Below are 19,975 nucleotides of genomic sequence, written 5' to 3' on the forward strand. Positions count from 1 at the left end.
CTCTCACTCTATTACATTTGGCCCATGCTCTTCCACAAAAGCTGAATATTGTTGACCTATACATTAGTTTTCTTACCTCTAGCATCAGTTGGGTGAATTCTTCATTACTGAGGAATGAAGGCTTCCAATCTGGATGAATATCACCAATCTCCAGCTGAGCTGTAACTTCTGAGCAAACAAAAACAGAAAGCTTTTTCATAAAATGTAACACAAATCAAAAATACAAAACTGTCTACTTCTAACATTTAGAAATGCTGTTTATTATCATGATGATGGTTTTGCGTAAACCAAGCACATACTGTATACTGTATATACTGCCAATACATACAGCTCTGCATGTTGGCAAAAAGACACAATATTTTGGTGTGTTTACTATAGACGCTATTCAGGCTGGATCGCAACTTGCGATCCAACTGCAAAAAATACAATGATGATGCGGGTGCATGCGCAGAGCCCTGAAATTGCAGTTGCACCACAATTTCAGCGTGGTCTCAGAGAGGGTGCGGCGATTAGCATGCTGGGCGGCCTTGGGCTAAAAGCAGAATTTGCAGTCCTTACTGAATAGGGTCCTATGTACACACATTTTGCGACAACCTCTGTATCAGCCCAGTGTCTAGACTGACATCATATTCTGTAATACAAGCTCTGTAGCAGACTGTTGAACCAGACGGTGGTTCAGTAGTACCATATAGATACACAGTACTGTTTACAGGTTTTAGGCAGGTGTTGAAAAAATGCTGCAAAGTAAGAATACTTTAAAAAATAGAAGTGAAGGAACAGAAGAGAAATCTAAATAAAATCAATATTTGGTGTGATAACCCTTTGCCTTTAAAACAGCATCAATTCTTCTAGGTACACTTGTACACAGTTTTTGAAAGAACTCGTCAAGGAGGCTGTTCCAAACATCTTGGAGAACTAACCACAGATCTTCTGTGGATGTAGGTTTGCTCAAATCCTTGTGTCTCCTCACGTAATTCCAGACAGACTCAATGATGTTGAGATCAGGGCTCTGTGGGGGCCGTATCATCACTTCCAGGACTCCTTGTTCTTCTTTACATTGGAGATCGTTATTAATGCCATTGGCTGTGTGTTTGGGGTCGTTGTCCTGCTGCAGAATAATTTGGAGCAAACCAGATGGCTCCTTGATGGTATTACATGATGGATAAGTGTCACTGACCTAGGTTGGGGGTGTTGTGAACTCGGGGGTTCTTCCGATGGTAAGGAAGAGGAACCACAGTTGGGTCGGAACAGGGATGGCCTGATATAGGTCTTCCTCATACAGGACTCTGACAGTAAGGCTTGATGAAATTATTGAAGAACTTTATTGCAGGAAAAGGACAACATAATGTCACATAACAGAGAAGGAACGTATGGAGAAATGTCCAGGAAGTAATTGTGAGTGATGGTAAAAGATACTGGTGACTGAAGAACTTATGAGTGATGGTTTTAGAGACACTGATAATTTGAAGAACTTGAGAGTGGTGGTTAAAGACACTGATGATTAGAAGAACTTGAGGGCGGTGGTTAAAGACACTGTGATTTGAAGAACTTGAGAGTGGTGGTTAAAGACACTGATGATTTGAAGAACTTGAGAGCGGTGGTTAAAGACACTGGTGATTTGAAGAACTTGAGAGCGGTGGTTAAAGACACTGGTGATTTAAAGAGCTTGAGAGCGGTGGTTAAAGACACTGGTGATTTGAAGAACTTGAGAGCGGTGGTTAAAGACACTGGTGATTTGAAGAACTTGAGAGCAGGGGTTAAAGACACTGATGATTTGTATAACTTGAGAGCGATGGTTAAAGACACTGAGGACTTGTATAACTTGAGAGCGAGGGTTAAAGGACGCTGAGGATTTGTATAACTTGAGAGCGGTGTTTAAAGGCACTGGTAACTTGCAAAACTTGAGAGCGGAGTTTAACCTGCAGTCCACGCTGACTCCAAGAAGCACTGGTGACTGGAGCGCAGTGGAACCCAGCCGCGGCTGGGAACGCTGGAAGCTGTGCAACAACTGATACCTGGAAATGCCGGAGACACTGGGATATTACTGCAGAGAGATCCGCCGAGAACAGGAGCACTGGCATCCACTTCAGGGGAAAAGACGATACTCAGGCGCCGAGGCTCTGCCCGGCGTCTGACTTTGAATCTTCCGCCTCCGCAGGATTGGCGGAACAGTCTGATGACGTCACCAGTTCCCCGCCCACGTGATGCCGGGTGTCATGGCGGCGCCCCTGCCCTGGGGAACCGCCGGGAGCCGCGCCAGCCAGACGCCAGAGTCCGTGGACCACCGAAGGCGGAGGCCGCAACACCGACCAGCAGGCACGCAGGGGTAAGCGCGGTGAACGCCGCCTCTGGGGTGTGACAGTACCCCCTCCTCCAGGAGTGGCCCCCGGACACATTCCAGGTTTTGTTGGATGTCTGGAATGGAAAATCCGCACCAGTCGGGGAGCTTATAGTATATTACAAATTAAAAATTAAGTATTATGATTAATTAATTAGCGCCTGGATCAGTGTTGTTTTTTTCTGATTTTAGAGAAACGGTCAATAATTACCCAGACAGTATTATGACCCTTGGAGAGAGGCAATTCGGTGACAAAGTCCATAGAGATATGAGTCCATGGCCTCCTAGGAATGGACAGTGGATGCAACAACCCTGCAGGTGGCAGACGAAGAATTTTGTGCTGAGCACACTGAGGACATGAGCTGACATAATCTTGAATATCCTTCTTCATAGTGTTCCACCAGTAAGATCTTCGTAGAAACTCCCACATCTTTTGAACTCCAGGGTGACCGGAAAACTTGGAAATATGAGCCCACTGCAACAACCTCGAACGAAATTTAGCTGGCACAGACATTCTCCCAGGAGGAGGGTCCAGAGCGGTGGGAGCCGCTGGCATAGAAACTGGATTGAGAATCAAAGCCCTCTCAACGGAATTCTCCTCATCCGAAGCCATTAAGGAACGGGATAAAGCATCCGCCTTGGTGTTAAAAGTCCCAGCCCGGTACTTAATAACAAACGAGAACCGAGTAAAAAAGAGTGCCCATCTAGCTTGACGGGGATTCAAGCACTGGGCCGTCTTGAGGTACAGCAAATTCTTGTGATCAGTGAAAATTGTAATTAGGTGTTTAGCACCTTCCAAAAGATATCTCCATTCTTCTAAGGCAGATTTTATTGCCAAAAGCTCCTTATCTCCAATGGTGTAATTCCGTTCAGCAGGAGAGAACTTGCGAGAATGGAAACCACATGGATGTAACTTCCCGTCTGGAGCGTACTGTGAAAGCACGGCACCTATGCCTACCAGATACTCGTAATGCCTGTCCCTGGTATTGAAGGCCGTCTTCCATTCATCCCCCTGTCGGATACGTATCAAATTATAAGCTCCCCTTAGATCGAGCTTGGTGAAAACTCGGGCTCCTTGAACTCTATCAAAAAGCTCCGTGATGAGTGGCAAAGGATACTTATTCTTAATGGTGACATCATTTAGACCACGATAGTCAATACACGGTTTCAGCCCTCCGTCCTTCTTCTTCACAAAAAAGAAACCCGCCCCCGCCGGGGAGGTAGAGGGACAGATGAATCCTTTCTGCAGATTAGACTTGATATAGTCCGACATAGCTTGGGTCTCGGGTAATGATAGGGGATAAGTGCGACCCTGAGGTGGCATTTTCCCCGGAATGAGCTCAATGGGGCAGTCCCAGGGTCTATGCGGTGGTAACTGGTCAGCCGCCTGTTCCGAGAATACGTCAGAAAACTCCCGATAGGCCTCCGGAATGAGCCCTTCATCTGACTTGGAAGATACACGGAGCGGGAAGACAGGAGTAAGACAATTGGAATGACAAAATGGACTCCAAGATGTTATTTGCATCGAACTCCAGTCGACATGAGGGTTGTGAAGTTTAAGCCAAGGAAGGCCAAGAACCAGATCGTGGGGCATCTCCCGAATCACTAAGAACTCCAGGTGTTCTTGATGCAGAGCTCCCACTTGCAGCTTGATTGGTACTGTACAACTTGAAATCAGACCGTTAGAAATTTGGGTACCATTAATAGCAGTCAACGTAATAGGTCGTTCGACCGACCGTAACTGAAAACCCAGATCCTGGGCACAGGAAAGGGAAATAAAATTCCCTGCAGCGCCTGAGTCCAATAGGGCCTTAACGGGCTTGACTATTGACCCAAAAAACAGAGACACGGAGAGTAAACAGTCCACTGACGGAGAAGATTTAGAAGAAACCCCTAGCTCGACTCCTCCGGAACAAGCTAGGACTGCCCGTTTCCCGGGCGAGACTTGCAAAACTTAAGAAAATGATCCGCGGCTCCACAGTAGAGGCAGAGACCACCCTCACGACGACGCTGACATTCTTCTGGAGACAGCCGGGATCGATTATTCTGCATGGGCTCGTCAGGACTCGGAATAACCGTTTGCTTGGACGGAAAAGATCAGACCCTTGATCGATCTGACCATCTACGTTCGCCACCTCGTTCCTGCATGCGAAGATCCACCTTTACACAGAGCGAGATCAACTGTTCTAGGGAATCAGGCAAATCTCTAGTGATCAACTCGTCCTTTAGACGATCGGAGAGTCCGTTCCAAAAGGCAGCCCGGAGGGCATCATTATTCCAGCGCAGTTCTGATGCTATGGTCTGAAAGTTAATCACATACTGTCCCACTGAACGAGAGCCTTGTCGGACACGGAGCAAGTCTGCAGAGGCAGCGGTCGTCCTGCCAGGCTCATCAAAGATCCTCCGGAATGACGTAATAAAATTGGTGTAACTGGAAACCAGTGGATCAGATCGCTCCCATAAAGGAGACAACCAATCCAACGCTGAACCCTCGAGCAAAGAAATAATGTATGCCACCTTGGACCGATCCATAGGGAAGTTATATGAAAGGAGTTCAAAATGTACCTCGCACTGATTAAGAAAACCACGGCAACTCTTTGGATTCCCATTATAGTGAGAAGGAGTAGGGAGCTGAAGGCGTGATCTGGTTCCGGAGAGGGATGGAACATTACTAGCGCCAGCCACTGGAGCGGGTACTGGAACTGAGACCGGCACCACTGAAGCCAGAGAAGTCTGAATTTGATCCAGCCGGCCAGATAATTCCTGAAGATAATGCATCACCTGGCCCTGTGCTGCTTCCTGACTTTGAACTTGGGAAACCAAGTCCTGGATGGTACTTGCCTCTGGGCTCCGATCCCCCGGGTCCATGAGGCCTGAGTATACTGTCACTGACCTAGGTTGGGGGTGTTGTGAACTCGGGGGTTCTTCCGATGGTAAGGAAGAGGAACCACAGTTGGGTTGGAACAGGGATGGCCTGATATAGGTCTTCCTCATGCAGGACTCTGACAGTAAGGCTTGATGAAATTATTGAAGAACTTTATTGCAGGAAAAGGACAACACAATGTCACATAACAGAGAAGGAACGTATGGAGAAATGTCCAGGAAGTACTTGTGAGTGATGGTAAAAGATACTAACTTATGAGTGATGGTTTTAGAGACACTGATAATTTGAAGAACTTGAGAGCGGTGGTTAAAGACACTGATGATTTGAAGAACTTGAGAGCGGTGGTTAAAGACACTGATGATTTGAAGAACTTGAGAGCGGTGGTTAAAGACACTGATGATTTGAAGAACTTGAGAGCGGTGGTTAAAGACACTGGTGATTTTAAGAACTTGAGAGCGGTGGTTAAAGACACTGGTGATTTGAAGAACTTGAGAGCAGGGGTTAAAGACACTGATGATTTGTATAACTTGAGAGCGATGGTTAAAGACACTGAGGACTTGTATAACTTGAGAGCGAGGGTTAAAGGACACTGAGGATTTGTATAACTTGAGAGCGATGGTTAAAGACACTGAGGACTTGTATAACTTGAGAGCGAGGGTTAAAGGACGCTGAGGATTTGTATAACTTGAGAGCGGTGTTTAAAGGCACTGGTAACTTGCAAAACTTGAGAGCGGAGTTTAACCTGCAGCCCACGCTGACTCCAAGAAGCACTGGTGACTGGAGCACAGTGGAACCCAGCCGCGGCTGGGAACGCTGGAAGCTGTGCAACAACTGACACCTGGAAATGCCGGAGACACTGGGATATTACTGCAGAGAGATCCGCCGAGAACAGGAGCACTGGCATCCACTTCAGGGGAAAAGACGATACTCAGGCGCCGAGGCTCTGCCCGGCGTCTGACTTTGAATCTTCCGCCTCCGTAGGATTGGCGGAACAGTCTGATGACGTCACCAGTTCCCCGCCCACGTGATGCCGGGTGTCATGGCGGCGCCCCTGCCCCGGGGAACCGCCGGGAGCCGCGCCAGCCAGCCAGACGCCGGAGCCCGTGGACCACCGAAGGCGGAGGCTGCAACACCGACCAGCAGGCACGCAGGGGTAAGCGCGGTGAACGCCGCCTCTGGCGTGTGACAGATAAGTACATACCTGTATTTCTCAGCATTGAGGACACCATTAATCCTGACCATATCCGAAACTCCATTAGCTGAGATGCAGCCCTAAACTTGCATGAACCTCCACTATGCTTCACTGTTGCCTGCAGACACTCCTTATTTGACCGCTCTCCAGCCCTTTGGCGAACAAACTGCCTTCTGTTACAGCCAAATATTTAAAATGTTGACTCATCAGTCCAGAGCACCTGTTGCCATTTTTCTGCGCCCAACTTCCTATGTTTTCATGCATAGTTGACTCACTTGGCCTTGTTTTCACATCAAATGTATGGCTTTTTGGCCACAACTCTTCCTTGAAGACCACTTCTGCCCAGACTTCTCAGTAGATGGATGTACCTGGATCCCACTAGTTTCTGCCAGTTCTGAACTGATGGCACTGCTGGACATCTTCTGATTTCGATGGGAGGTAAGCATGATGTGGCTTTCATCTGATTCACTAAGTTTCATCTGCGGGCCCAAATGCTGCTTGTTTATTTGTGCTTCTTCAAAAGGGCTTGAACAGCACATCTTGAAACCCAGTGAAATCTTTGCCTGGGAGAGACCTTGCTGTAGCAGTATATCTACCTTGTGTCTTGTTGCCGTGCTCATACACATGGTGTATGACCTGTGGCATGAAACTGTCTTCCACAACCTCACCTTTGTAGCAGAGTTTGGCTGGTCTTTACCCAGTTTTAAGCCTCCCACGCAGCTGTTTCTGTTTCAGTTAATGACTGTTTTTCGATCTACATATGAAATTGTTGATCATTATCACCTGTTTGGTTTGATTGGTTAATTATACACCTGGCTATAATCCTATAAAATCCCTGACTTGTGACTGTGCAAGTGTTCCCAGAAGAACTGATGCTGTTTTGAAGGCAAAGGGTGGTCACACCAAATATTGATTTGATTTAGATTTCTCTTCTGTTCATTCACTTTGCATTTTGCTAACTGATAAAAATAAACTAATAACACTTCTATTTTTGAAAGAATTCTTACTTTGCAGCATTTTTTTCCACCCCTGCCTATACCTTTTGCACAGTATTGTATAGCTAATAAAATTTGGACTGTATTCCAGTATCCAAAATTAGAGATGAGCGGGTTCGGTTTCTCTGAATCCGAACCCGCACGAACTTCATGTTTTTTTTCACGGGTCCGAGCGACTCGGATCTTCCCGCCTTGCTCGGTTAACCCGAGCGCGCCCGAACGTCATCATGACGCTGTCGGATTCTCGCGAGACTCGGATTCTATATAAGGAGCCGCGCGTCGCCGCCATTTTCACACGTGCATTGAGATTGATAGGGAGAGGACGTGGCTGGCGTCCTCTCCATTTAGATTAGGAGAGAGAGAGAGAGATTGACCTGAGGCTGATACTGTAGAAGAGAGTGCAGAGTTTAGTGACTGACCACAGTGACCACCAGCAGTGCAGTTGTTTTATTTAATATATCCGTTCTCTGCCTGAAAAAAACGGTACACACAGTGACTCAGTCACATACCATATCTGTGTGCACTGCTCAGCCCAGTGTGCTGCATGCCTGCATCATCTATGTATATATTATATATCTGACTGTGCTCAGCTCACACAGCTTATAATTGTGGGGGAGACTGGGGAGCACTGCAGTGCCAGTTATAGGTTATAGCAGGAGCCAGGAGTACAAGACAGTCACATACCATATCTGTGTGCACTGCTCAGCCCAGTGTGCTGCATCATCTATGTATATATTATATATCTGACTGTGCTCAGCTCACACAGCTTATAATTGTGGGGGAGACTGGGGAGCACTGCAGTGCCAGTTATAGGTTATAGCAGGAGCCAGGAGTACATATTATATTAAAATTAAACAGTGCACACTTTTGCTGCAGGAGTGCCACTGCCAGTGTGACTGACCAGTGACCTGACCACACTGACCACCAGTATAGTTAGTAGTATACTATATTGTGATTGCCTGAAAAAGTTAAACACTCGTCGTGTGACTTCACTTGTGTGGTGTTTTTTTTTTTATTCTATAAAAAACTCATTCTGCTGACAGACAGTGTCCAGCAGGTCCGTCATTATATAATATATATACCTGTCCGGCTGCAGTAGTGATATATATATATTTTTTATATCATTATTTATCATCCAGTCGCAGCAGACACAGTACGGTAGTTCACGGCTGTAGCTACCTCTGTGTCGGCACTCGGCAGTCCATCCATAATTGTATACCACCTACCCGTGGTTTTTTTTTCTTTCTTCTTTATACATACATACTACTACATCTCTTTATCAACCAGTCTATATTAGCAGCAGACACAGTACAGTACGGTAGTTCACGGCTGTGGCTACCTCTGTGTCGGCACTCCGTCCATAATTGTATACCACCTAACCGTGGTTTTTTTTTCTTTCTTCTTTATACATACATACTACGACATCTCTTTATCAACCAGTCTATATTAGCAGCAGACACAGTACAGTACGGTAGTTCACGGCTGTGGCTACCTCTGTGTCGGCACTCGGCAGTCCGTCCATAATTGTATACCACCTAACCGTGGTTTTTTTTTCTTTCTTCTTCATACATACATACTACGACATCTCTTTATCAACCAGTCTATATTAGCAGCAGACACAGTACAGTACGGTAGTTCACGGCTGTGGCTACCTCTGTGTCGGCACTCTGCAGTCCGTCCATAATTGTATACCACCTAACCGTGGTTTTTTTTTCTTTCTTCTTTATACATACATACTACGACATCTCTTTATCAACCAGTCTATATTAGCAGCAGACACAGTACAGTACGGTAGTTCACGGCTGTGGCTACCTCTGTGTCGGCACTCGGCAGTCCGTCCATAATTGTATACCACCTACCCGTGGTTTTTTTTTCTTTCTTCTTTATACATACATACTACGACATCTCTTTATCAACCAGTCTATATTAGCAGCAGACACAGTACAGTACGGTAGTTCACGGCTGTGGCTACCTCTGTGTCGGCACTCGGCAGTCCGTCCATAATTGTATACCACCTAACCGTGGTTTTTTTTTCTTTCTTCTTCATACATACATACTACGACATCTCTTTATCAACCAGTCTATATTAGCAGCAGACACAGTACGGTAGTTCACGGCTGTAGCTACCTCTGTGTCGGCACTCGGCAGTCCGTCCATAATTGTATACTAGTATCCATCCATCTCCATTGTTTACCTGAGGTGCCTTTTAGTTGTGCCTATTAAAATATGGAGAACAAAAATGTTGAGGTTCCAAAATTAGGGAAAGATCAAGATCCACTTCCACCTCGTGCTGAAGCTGCTGCCACTAGTCATGGCCGAGACGATGAAATGCCAGCAACGTCGTCTGCCAAGGCCGATGCCCAATGTCATAGTACAGAGCATGTCAAATCCAAAACACCAAATATCAGTAAAAAAAGGACTCCAAAACCTAAAATAAAATTGTCGGAGGAGAAGCGTAAACTTGCCAATATGCCATTTACCACACGGAGTGGCAAGGAACGGCTGAGGCCCTGGCCTATGTTCATGGCTAGTGGTTCAGCTTCACATGAGGATGGAGGCACTCAGCCTCTCGCTAGAAAAATGAAAAGACTCAAGCTGGCAAAAGCAGTAGCACCGCAAAGAACTGTGCGTTCTTCGAAATCCCAAATCCACAAGGAGAGTCCAATTGTGTCGGTTGCGATGCCTGACCTTCCCAACACTGGACGTGAAGAGCATGCGCCTTCCACCATTTGCACGCCCCCTGCAAGTGCTGGAAGGAGCACCCGCAGTCCAGTTCCTGATAGTCAGATTGAAGATGTCAGTGTTGAAGTACACCAGGATGAGGAGGATATGGGTGTTGCTGGCGCTGGGGAGGAAATTGACCAGGAGGATTCTGATGGTGAGGTGGTTTGTTTAAGTCAGGCACCCGGGGAGACACCTGTTGTCCGTGGGAGGAATATGGCCGTTGACATGCCTGGTGAAAATACCAAAAAAATCAGCTCTTCGGTGTGGAACTATTTCAACAGAAATGCGGACAACAGGTGTCAAGCCGTGTGTTCCCTTTGTCAAGCTGTAATAAGTAGGGGTAAGGACGTTAACCACCTCGGAACATCCTCCCTTATACGTCACCTGCAGCGCATTCATAATAAGTCAGTGACAAGTTCAAAAACTTTGGGTGACAGCGGAAGCAGTCCACTGACCAGTAAATCCCTTCCTCTTGTAACCAAGCTCACGCAAACCACCCCACCAACTCCCTCAGTGTCAATTTCCTCCTTCCCCAGGAATGCCAATAGTCCTGCAGGCAATGTCACTGGCAATTCTGACGAGTCCTCTCCTGCCTGGGATTCCTCCGATGCATCCTTGCGTGTAACGCCTACTGCTGCTGGCGCTGCTGTTGTTGCTGCTGGGAGTCGATGGTCATCCCAGAGGGGAAGTCGTAAGACCACTTTTACTACTTCCACCAAGCAATTGACTGTCCAACAGTCCTTTGCGAGGAAGATGAAATATCACAGCAGTCATCCTACTGCAAAGCGGATAACTGAGGCCTTGGCATCCTGGGTGGTGAGAACCGTGGTTCCGGTATCCATCATTACTGCAGAGCCAACTAGAGACTTGTTGGAGGTACTGTGTCCCCGGTACCAAATACCATCTAGGTTCCATTTCTCTAGGCAGGCGATACCGAAAATTTACACAGACCTCAGAAAAAGAGTCACCAGTGTCCTAAAAAATGCAGCTGTACCCAATGTCCACTTAACCACGGACATGTGGACAAGTGGAGCAGGGCAGGGTCAGGACTATATGACTGTGACAGCCCACTGGGTAGATGTATGGACTCCCGCCGCAAGAACAGCAGCGGCGGCACCAGTAGCAGCATCTCGCAAACGCCAACTCTTTCCTAGGCAGGCTACGCTTTGTATCACCGGTTTCCAGAATACGCACACAGCTGAAAACCTCTTACGGCAACTGAGGAAGATCATCGCGGAATGGCTTACCCCAATTGGACTCTCCTGTGGATTTGTGGCATCGGACAACGCCAGCAATATTGTGTGTGCATTAAATATGGGCAAATTCCAGCACGTCCCATGTTTTGCACATACCTTGAATTTGGTGGTGCAGAATTATTTAAAAAACGACAGGGGCGTGCAAGAGATGCTGTCGGTGGCCAGAAAAATTGCGGGACACTTTCGGCGTACAGGCACCACGTACAGAAGACTGGAGCACCACCAAAAACTACTGAACCTGCCCTGCCATCATCTGAAGCAAGAAGTGGTAACGAGGTGGAATTCAACCCTCTATATGCTTCAGAGGTTGGAGGAGCAGCAAAAGGCCATTCAAGCCTATACAATTGAGGACGATATAGGAGGTGGAATGCACCTGTCTCAAGCGCAGTGGAGAATGATTTCAACGTTGTGCAAGGTTCTGATGCCCTTTGAACTTGCCACACGTGAAGTCAGTTCAGACACTGCCAGCCTGAGTCAGGTCATTCCCCTCATCAGGCTTTTGCAGAAGAAGCTGGAGACATTGAAGGAGGAGCTAACACGGAGCGATTCAGCTAGGCATGTGGGACTTGTGGATGGAGCCCTTAATTCGCTTAACAAGGATTCACGGGTGGTCAATCTGTTGAAATCAGAGCACTACATTTTGGCCACCGTGCTCGATCCTAGATTTAAAGCCTACCTTGGATCTCTCTTTCCGGCAGACACAAGTCTGCTGGGGTTGAAAGACCTGCTGGTGAGAAAATTGTCAAGTCAAGCGGAACGCGACCTGTCAACATCTCCTCCTTCACATTCTCCCGCAACTGGGGGTGCGAGGAAAAGGCTCAGAATTCCGAGCCCACCCGCTGGCGGTGATGCAGGGCAGTCTGGAGCGACTGCTGATGCTGACATCTGGTCCGGACTGAAGGACCTGACAACGATTACGGACATGTCGTCTACTGTCACTGCATATGATTCTCTCACCATTGAAAGAATGGTGGAGGATTATATGAGTGACCGCATCCAAGTAGGCACGTCACACAGTCCATACTTATACTGGCAGGAAAAAGAGGCAATTTGGAGGCCATTGCACAAACTGGCTTTATTCCACCTAAGTTGCCCTCCCACAAGTGTGTACTCCGAAAGAGTGTTTAGTGCCGCCGCTCACCTTGTCAGCAATCGGCGTACGAGGTTACATCCAGAAAATGTGGAGAAGATGATGTTCATTAAAATGAATTATAATCAATTCCTCCGCGGAGACATTGACCAGCAGCAATTGCCTCCACAAAGTACACAGGGAGCTGAGATGGTGGATTCCAGTGGGGACGAATTGATAATCTGTGAGGAGGGGGATGTACACGGTGATATATCGGAGGGTGATGATGAGGTGGACATCTTGCCTCTGTAGAGCCAGTTTGTGCAAGGAGAGATTAATTGCTTCTTTTTTGGGGGGGGTCCAAACCAACCCGTCATATCAGTCACAGTCGTGTGGCAGACCCTGTCACTGAAATGATGGGTTGGTTAAAGTGTGCATGTCCTGTTTTGTTTATACAACATAAGGGTGGGTGGGAGGGCCCAAGGACAATTCCATCTTGCACCTCTTTTTTCTTTTATTTTTCTTTGCGTCATGTGCTGTTTGGGGAGGGTTTTTTGGAAGGGACATCCTGCGTGACACTGCAGTGCCACTCCTAAATGGGCCCGGTGTTTGTGTCGGCCACTAGGGTCGCTAATCTTACTCACACAGTCAGCTACCTCATTGCGCCTCTTTTTTTCTTTGCGTCATGTGCTGATTGGGGAGGGTTTTTTGGAAGGGACATCCTGCGTGACACTGCAGTGCCACTCCTAAATGGGCCCGGTGTTTGTGTCGGCCACTAGGGTCGCTAATCTTACTCACACAGTCAGCTACCTCATTGCGCCTCTTTTTTTCTTTGCGTCATGTGCTGATTGGGGAGGGTTTTTTGGAAGGGACATCCTGCGTGACACTGCAGTGCCACTCCTAAATGGGCCCGGTGTTTGTGTCGGCCACTAGGGTCGCTAATCTTACTCACACAGTCAGCTACCTCATTGCGCCTCTTTTTTTCTTTGCGTCATGTGCTGATTGGGGAGGGTTTTTTGGAAGGGACATCCTGCGTGACACTGCAGTGCCACTCCTAAATGGGCCCGGTGTTTGTGTCGGCCACTAGGGTCGCTAATCTTACTCACACAGTCAGCTACCTCATTGCGCCTCTTTTTTTCTTTGCGTCATGTGCTGATTGGGGAGGGTTTTTTGGAAGGGACATCCTGCGTGACACTGCAGTGCCACTCCTAAATGGGCCCGGTGTTTGTGTCGGCCACTAGGGTCGCTAATCTTACTCACACTGTCAGCTACCTCATTGCGCCTCTTTTTTTCTTTGCGTCATGTGCTGATTGGGGAGGGTTTTTTGGAAGGGACATCCTGCGTGACACTGCAGTGCCACTCCTAAATGGGCCCGGTGTTTGTGTCGGCCACTAGGGTCGCTAATCTTACTCACACAGTCAGCTACCTCATTGCGCCTCTTTTTTTCTTTGCGTCATGTGCTGATTGGGGAGGGTTTTTTGGAAGGGACATCCTGCGTGACACTGCAGTGCCACTCCTAAATGGGCCCGGTGTTTGTGTCGGCCACTAGGGTCGCTAATCTTACTCACACAGTCAGCTACCTCATTGCGCCTCTTTTTTTCTTTGCGTCATGTGCTGATTGGGGAGGGTTTTTTGGAAGGGACATCCTGCGTGACACTGCAGTGCCACTCCTAAATGGGCCCGGTGTTTGTGTCGGCCACTAGGGTCGCTAATCTTACTCACACAGTCAGCTACCTCATTACGCCTCTTTTTTTCTTTGCGTCATGTGCTGATTGGGGAGGGTTTTTTGGAAGGGACATCCTGCGTGACACTGCAGTGCCACTCCTAAATGGGCCCGGTGTTTGTGTCGGCCACTAGGGTCGCTAATCTTACTCACACAGTCAGCTACCTCATTGCGCCTCTTTTTTTCTTTGCGTCATGTGCTGATTGGGGAGGGTTTTTTGGAAGGGACATCCTGCGTGACACTGCAGTGCCACTCCTAGATGGGCCAGGTGTTTGTGTCGGCCACTAGTGTCGCTTAGCTTAGTCATCCAGCGACCTTGGTGCAAATTTTAGGACTAAAAATAATATTGTGAGGTGTGAGGTATTCAGAATAGACTGAAAATGAGTGGAAATTATGGTTTTTGAGGTTAATAATAATATGGGATCAAAATGACCCCCAAATTCTATGATTTAAGCTGTTTTTTAGTGTTTTTTTAAAAAAACACCCGAATCCAAAACACACCCGAATCCGACAAAAAAAATTCGGTGAGGTTTTGCCAAAACGCGTTCGAACCCAAAACACGGTCGCGGAACCGAACCCAAAACCAAAACACAAAACCCGAAAAATTTCAGGCGCTCATCTCTATCCAAAATAAGGTTTCTCAACTTGGGTCAAAACCAAATAATTTCATGAGATCCTGTTTGAAGATCCCATCAATTATGTGCAGGTGAATTAGTCTTAAGTCAGTAAAAACCTGGCCGGCTCCTAGAGTCATTGGAAGACTGGAGTTGTGAAACTCTGAGGTATGTAATACTCATCACCATACAGCCAAGCAGGAGGCAGACATTTTTGCTGAATACATGCACTGCATTATTACCATTGTGCTTCTGTAGGAAGCCAATAACCTTTTCCAGCACAGTGGTTTTGTCCATCTTGCGGGCATTGCCTGGAAGCATGGTGCTGAGCTCTTTGATAAGCACATTGAACTGGTCTCGCCTTTTTTTCTCAGACCTGTTGCGTGAAGCCCTGGAGTAAAAAATACATATATAGTTAAAAAGTGAAAAAAATCAACTATTATGTTTAAATATAATATGATCATGCTGCATTTTGTTTATATAGGATTGCTGAAGAAACGGCAGAATATGAATAGCCATACACCAAATAGCATTTTGTCCGGTTCACTAAAGTAATTTTATGTAATGTATGACTATAATGGTAATTTGACTATGTTTAGAAAACACTTTCCCATTAACAATGTCGTTCTTACCTCTTTGCCCTATCTTTCCCATCTTCCTCCATTGGCTCCTCTGCGCAGCTATTCCTGTGGATAAAGGAGATGCAGTGTATGAGAGAAACACTACAACTTATTTTTTGTGTATTCAAATTAAAATGAGTCATTTTTGTTCTACTGGCACCCAGCTCCCTGGCATGCTGTGCAATGTCTCATACAATGTACCCTGGCATCTATTTTAACAGGAAACTTGCAGCTTAAGTGACTTCTAGAATGAATAACGTAAAAAATCCTTATAGGCAGCATTTTTTTTCTTCCTTTTAGTAGCATTATATTATTCACATGCATGTTATTTGTACTGCTTTTAAACACTGAGTAAAAGTAAGCATATTGGGCCTAATTCAGCATGAGTTGTAGTTTTGCGAGAACAGGGCAAGACAGCCCTGCATGCCGCCCCGCCCCCCCCCTTCCCCCGTTGAATAGCGAGCACATAGGTAAACAGTGGTCACATCCCTTAAGGGTAGACCCCTGCCGCGAAGGCACTCACTGGGCCGCCATGTTTTAGGTCACAGCGGCTGCGTGTGACGACACAAACGGTTCAGACATACCTCCATCATCCAAACCTCGCCTCCACCAAATTTGCCCCCAAAATGCTGTGTCGCCGCCCCCCGCCGGGAGTTAGATTACGATTGTGTCACACACCATGCTTGCCTACCCTCCCTCATTCTGCAGGAGACTCCCTGAAATAGAAGCAATCTCCCTGTCTCCCTGAATAGTCCAGCAATCTCCCTGATTGCACCTTACCCCCCATTATATAGCTGTTACATTCTTGGGGGGGGGGGGGGGGGGGGGAATAAATTGCAGATACATACATTCGAATGGGATCATCAGTGCCATTTCTCTGCATTGGTTATAAGGCACAATGGGGCAGATGTATTAACCTGGAGAAGGCATAAGGAAGTGATAAGCCAGTGATATGTGCAAGGTGATAAACACACCAGCCAATCAGCTCTCATATGTAAATTAATAGTTAAGAGCTGATTGGCTGGTGCATTATCACCTTGCACTTATCACTGGTTTATCACTTCCTTATGCCTTCTCCAGGTTAATACATCTGCCCCAATGATCCCTATGGCTACATGCATTTTAAATAAAGTTTCTCGTGGACACTTACAGTATATGGAACCTCTTGTAAAGCACAATACACAAACAAATTCTGCAAAATATCAGTGTCTTTTCTTCAACAAGTAGATCTTACTAACTTTGGGGCTCATTTACATTTGGATGTCAGTAATTTTTATGACAGGCCTCTCAGATGTAGCAGTACACGTCTGCGCTGATAGGTGTTACTTTCACATCTCCCTGAAATGCTTTTTCAAAAGTAGGCAAGTATGCCACACACATGCGCACAGTGGTGTGCGCGCACTTCAACATTCTATGCTGAATTAGGCCCATTGATATTTTGTACATTTAATTACTTGCAATTGTTGCAAATACAACTCTGTTATACTAGTTGGACATTCATTTTTCTTTCAGAGTCTGTAATAGTTGTTATGGCTGTCTAGGAAAATGTCCCAGAATTTATTTAAAAAAAACACAGAAAATTGGTATTTTTGCCAGAGAATGTCTTTCACTCTACATACTAATAATAGTGTAACTGCTGGTTACAGGTATTACATGTACTCATCTGTTATAATTCCTTTTATTAAATATAGGATGTGACAGTGTTCACAACCTACAGAATGGGATGGCCACAGGAATGTTGGTGACTAAAGGTGCATACACACTGAGCGCTTTTCCCCCCTGCCCAGCAATGTCAGCGGGGGTGAGCAGCTTTGCATAGCAGAACGTTATGGAAAGCCGCCCACCACGCCGTTCATCTACTGGTAATACCAGTAGATGAACGGCGGCCGCTGGCGATGAAGTGGGAGCGCGCATCAGCGCTCATCGTTTGGCTATACACACTGTGCGGCTTTGAGCTGAAAGCAGCTCAACACACCAAAAGTGACCTGCTTTCAGCTCAAAATCACCCAGTGTGTATGGGCCTTAGCACAGAGAAACCCATATAAATTATGAGAGCTGTATTGTAGGGAAACAAAGTTATCAGCCTTTTAAAAAGTCAGCAAGCAGAGCTACAAAACCACTTGAGATAGTACATCCAGATATTTTGTTACAGTGATAGACAGAGCCGGCCCTAACCAATATGATGCCCTAGGCAAGATTTTAACTGGTGCCCCCTAGCACCACCGCTTGTTCCGCCTCTGACCCTGCACCCCTTTCCCAGAACCATCACCTCTCACCCATAGCAGTCCTCATTTTGGTGCTCTTACACACTATATTTGAAATAGGAACAGTGTGCACATTCGACGCACAGCCCAAAAAGCATAGTGTTCTTGCTGGGAAGGGGCATGGCCACAGAATAGTACCCCCCATTCAAATTACGCCACACAGTAGTACAACTTTATTCACATTATATCATGCGATAGTGTTCCTTATTCACGTTACATTACACAGTAGTACCACTTTACCTTATATTCGTTACTCCTCACAGTAGTGCCTCTTATTCCCATTAGACCACACAGTAGTGCCCTTCTATATGTTACGCCACACAGTAAAGTTCCTTATACACATAATGCCACACATTACTAATCCATTTATACACATAATACCACACAGTAATGCCCCTTACACATGACACACTTTATTAATGTCCTTATAAACATAATGTGCCTTACACATTATGACAACCTTTACTAATGCTCTTAAACACATAATGACACACATACTGCATCTTACACAGGTGCCGCACATTATTAATGCATTTATACACGACACACATAATGCCCCTTACACATATACCGGACACTATTGCACAACCAACCCACCTGTGTGCAACACTCATACGGCCGCTAACACTGTGATCTCTGCCTCTGCTTGGATACAGATGTGTCCTCATACATCTTGCCTCAATACACCATGCAGCAGGAGATGCCTGGAATGAGTTAGCTGGCAGCTCTAGGCCTACTCTGCTAACGGCAGGCACTTTTTTTTGCAGATAATGCGTCTTATTTGCATTACTATGTGGCTAGGATGCACAAGTAGCTTCTGCTGATTAAAATGATATGCAGCATGCCTATATTCTGTTTGCGATTGTTGTGTATCTGCATATGAAATGGTATGTTACAGTGATTTCCAGGAATACACTGTAATGTAGCATTTCGTATGCAGATACAGCCGCAGTCACACACATAATATAGGCATGCCACACATCATTTTAATCAGCATAAGCTGCTTGTGCCCCTAGGCATTCCAAATGCCCTAGGTATTTGCCTGTTTGCCTATGCCCAGGGCCGGCTCTGGTGATAGATTACTTTACAAGGATGACATGTATACTTCATCAGAGAGCAATCTGAAGTGATGAAAAAGATTGCAGAATACAAGAGGCTTGTAGAAAATCAAACAGTTCACAGACTCAAGATCCGTAGATCTGATATTGTTGGAGAATAACAGAATAGCAGAGAGGTGGAACAATTGTTAATAAAATACGGAATAGAGCATCAGTTGACCATTGCCTATGCTCCTAAACAAAATGGTGTTAGTGAATGGGCAAACCGTACATTTTGGGAGAGAGCAAGATGCATGCAAGGATGCAGGGCTACACATGCAAGTTTGGGTAGAAGCCCTGTCCATAATACTTTATCTAACAACAGTTCTTCTATAGTTGCAGTTGCACTAAAGGACATAATACCTATTAAAGCATGGTCAAAGAGAAAATGAAGTGTAAAACATCTCAAAACATTTGGAAGTACTGCCTATGTCCAAATACAAAAAGAAAGAAGATGCATGCTGGATTCAAAATCAGTAAATGTGCATCATGCTTGACTATTGCCACAAAAGCAAAGGATACAGATTATGGAATGTAAATACCAAAAAGGTTAAATGAAGAGATGTTATATTCAAAGTCACAGCACAAGGCGAAGAAAAGTTGAAAGCTGATATGCAGAATAAGTACTGTATGTGTCACTGGAGATAGCTGAAGATCAGAGACTATCAGGGTGGAAGTTAAGCCACATAGGGGATCTTCTGTAAGATCAAATATCGTCAAACCACTTAAGATGCATGATGAAGAATTTGCAAATATTGAAATCAGTGAGATATCCTGAAATCAAAACTAAAGTTTGATTGGTGTGAATTGAAATCCAAGATAGGCAAAGAGAATTTGCAAGATTTAAGGATCACAAGTGTAAAAAGTATCAAGAATTGTGATAGTAACAGCAGTCTCAAGTTTGTGAGTTGAAAGGCTGTTGTTATGGCCCATGTTAAGGCTCATCAGTAAAGGTACTTTTACTAATGTATCATCCAAGAAGGCCAAGCAAAGGTCATGTGATATGTTGATGATTTTCATGAGTTTAACCCAGAGCCGAATTAAAGCCATGGGGGCCCGGGCCATTTCAGACAGCGGGGCCCCTAATACAGAGGCAGGCAGATTAATTATATATATATATAGGTGTGCAGCAGCTAGGAGCATTACTGGATGCAGAGAGATATCCCATGTGGTGTGATCTAGTTCGATATCACTTTTAA

General features: G+C 45.9%; 1 protein-coding gene across 1 annotated transcript in view; it reads right to left on the reverse strand.

The window, feature by feature from the left end:
- Positions 1 to 19,975, reverse strand: part of NPAS2 (neuronal PAS domain protein 2) — a 192,019-nt gene that overhangs the window by 94,162 nt on the left and 77,882 nt on the right. Inside the window, exons 2-4 of the mRNA XM_063953453.1 lie at positions 15,428 to 15,481; positions 15,038 to 15,186; positions 77 to 168 (exon numbers count right to left, since the gene is read on the reverse strand). Coding sequence (XP_063809523.1) covers positions 77 to 168; positions 15,038 to 15,186; positions 15,428 to 15,481 — 295 coding nt within the window. The remainder of the gene's footprint in view (positions 1 to 76; positions 169 to 15,037; positions 15,187 to 15,427; positions 15,482 to 19,975) is intronic.

Source organism: Pseudophryne corroboree, chromosome 2, assembly GCF_028390025.1.
Source record: "Pseudophryne corroboree isolate aPseCor3 chromosome 2, aPseCor3.hap2, whole genome shotgun sequence".
Lineage (NCBI taxonomy): Eukaryota > Metazoa > Chordata > Amphibia > Anura > Myobatrachidae > Pseudophryne > Pseudophryne corroboree.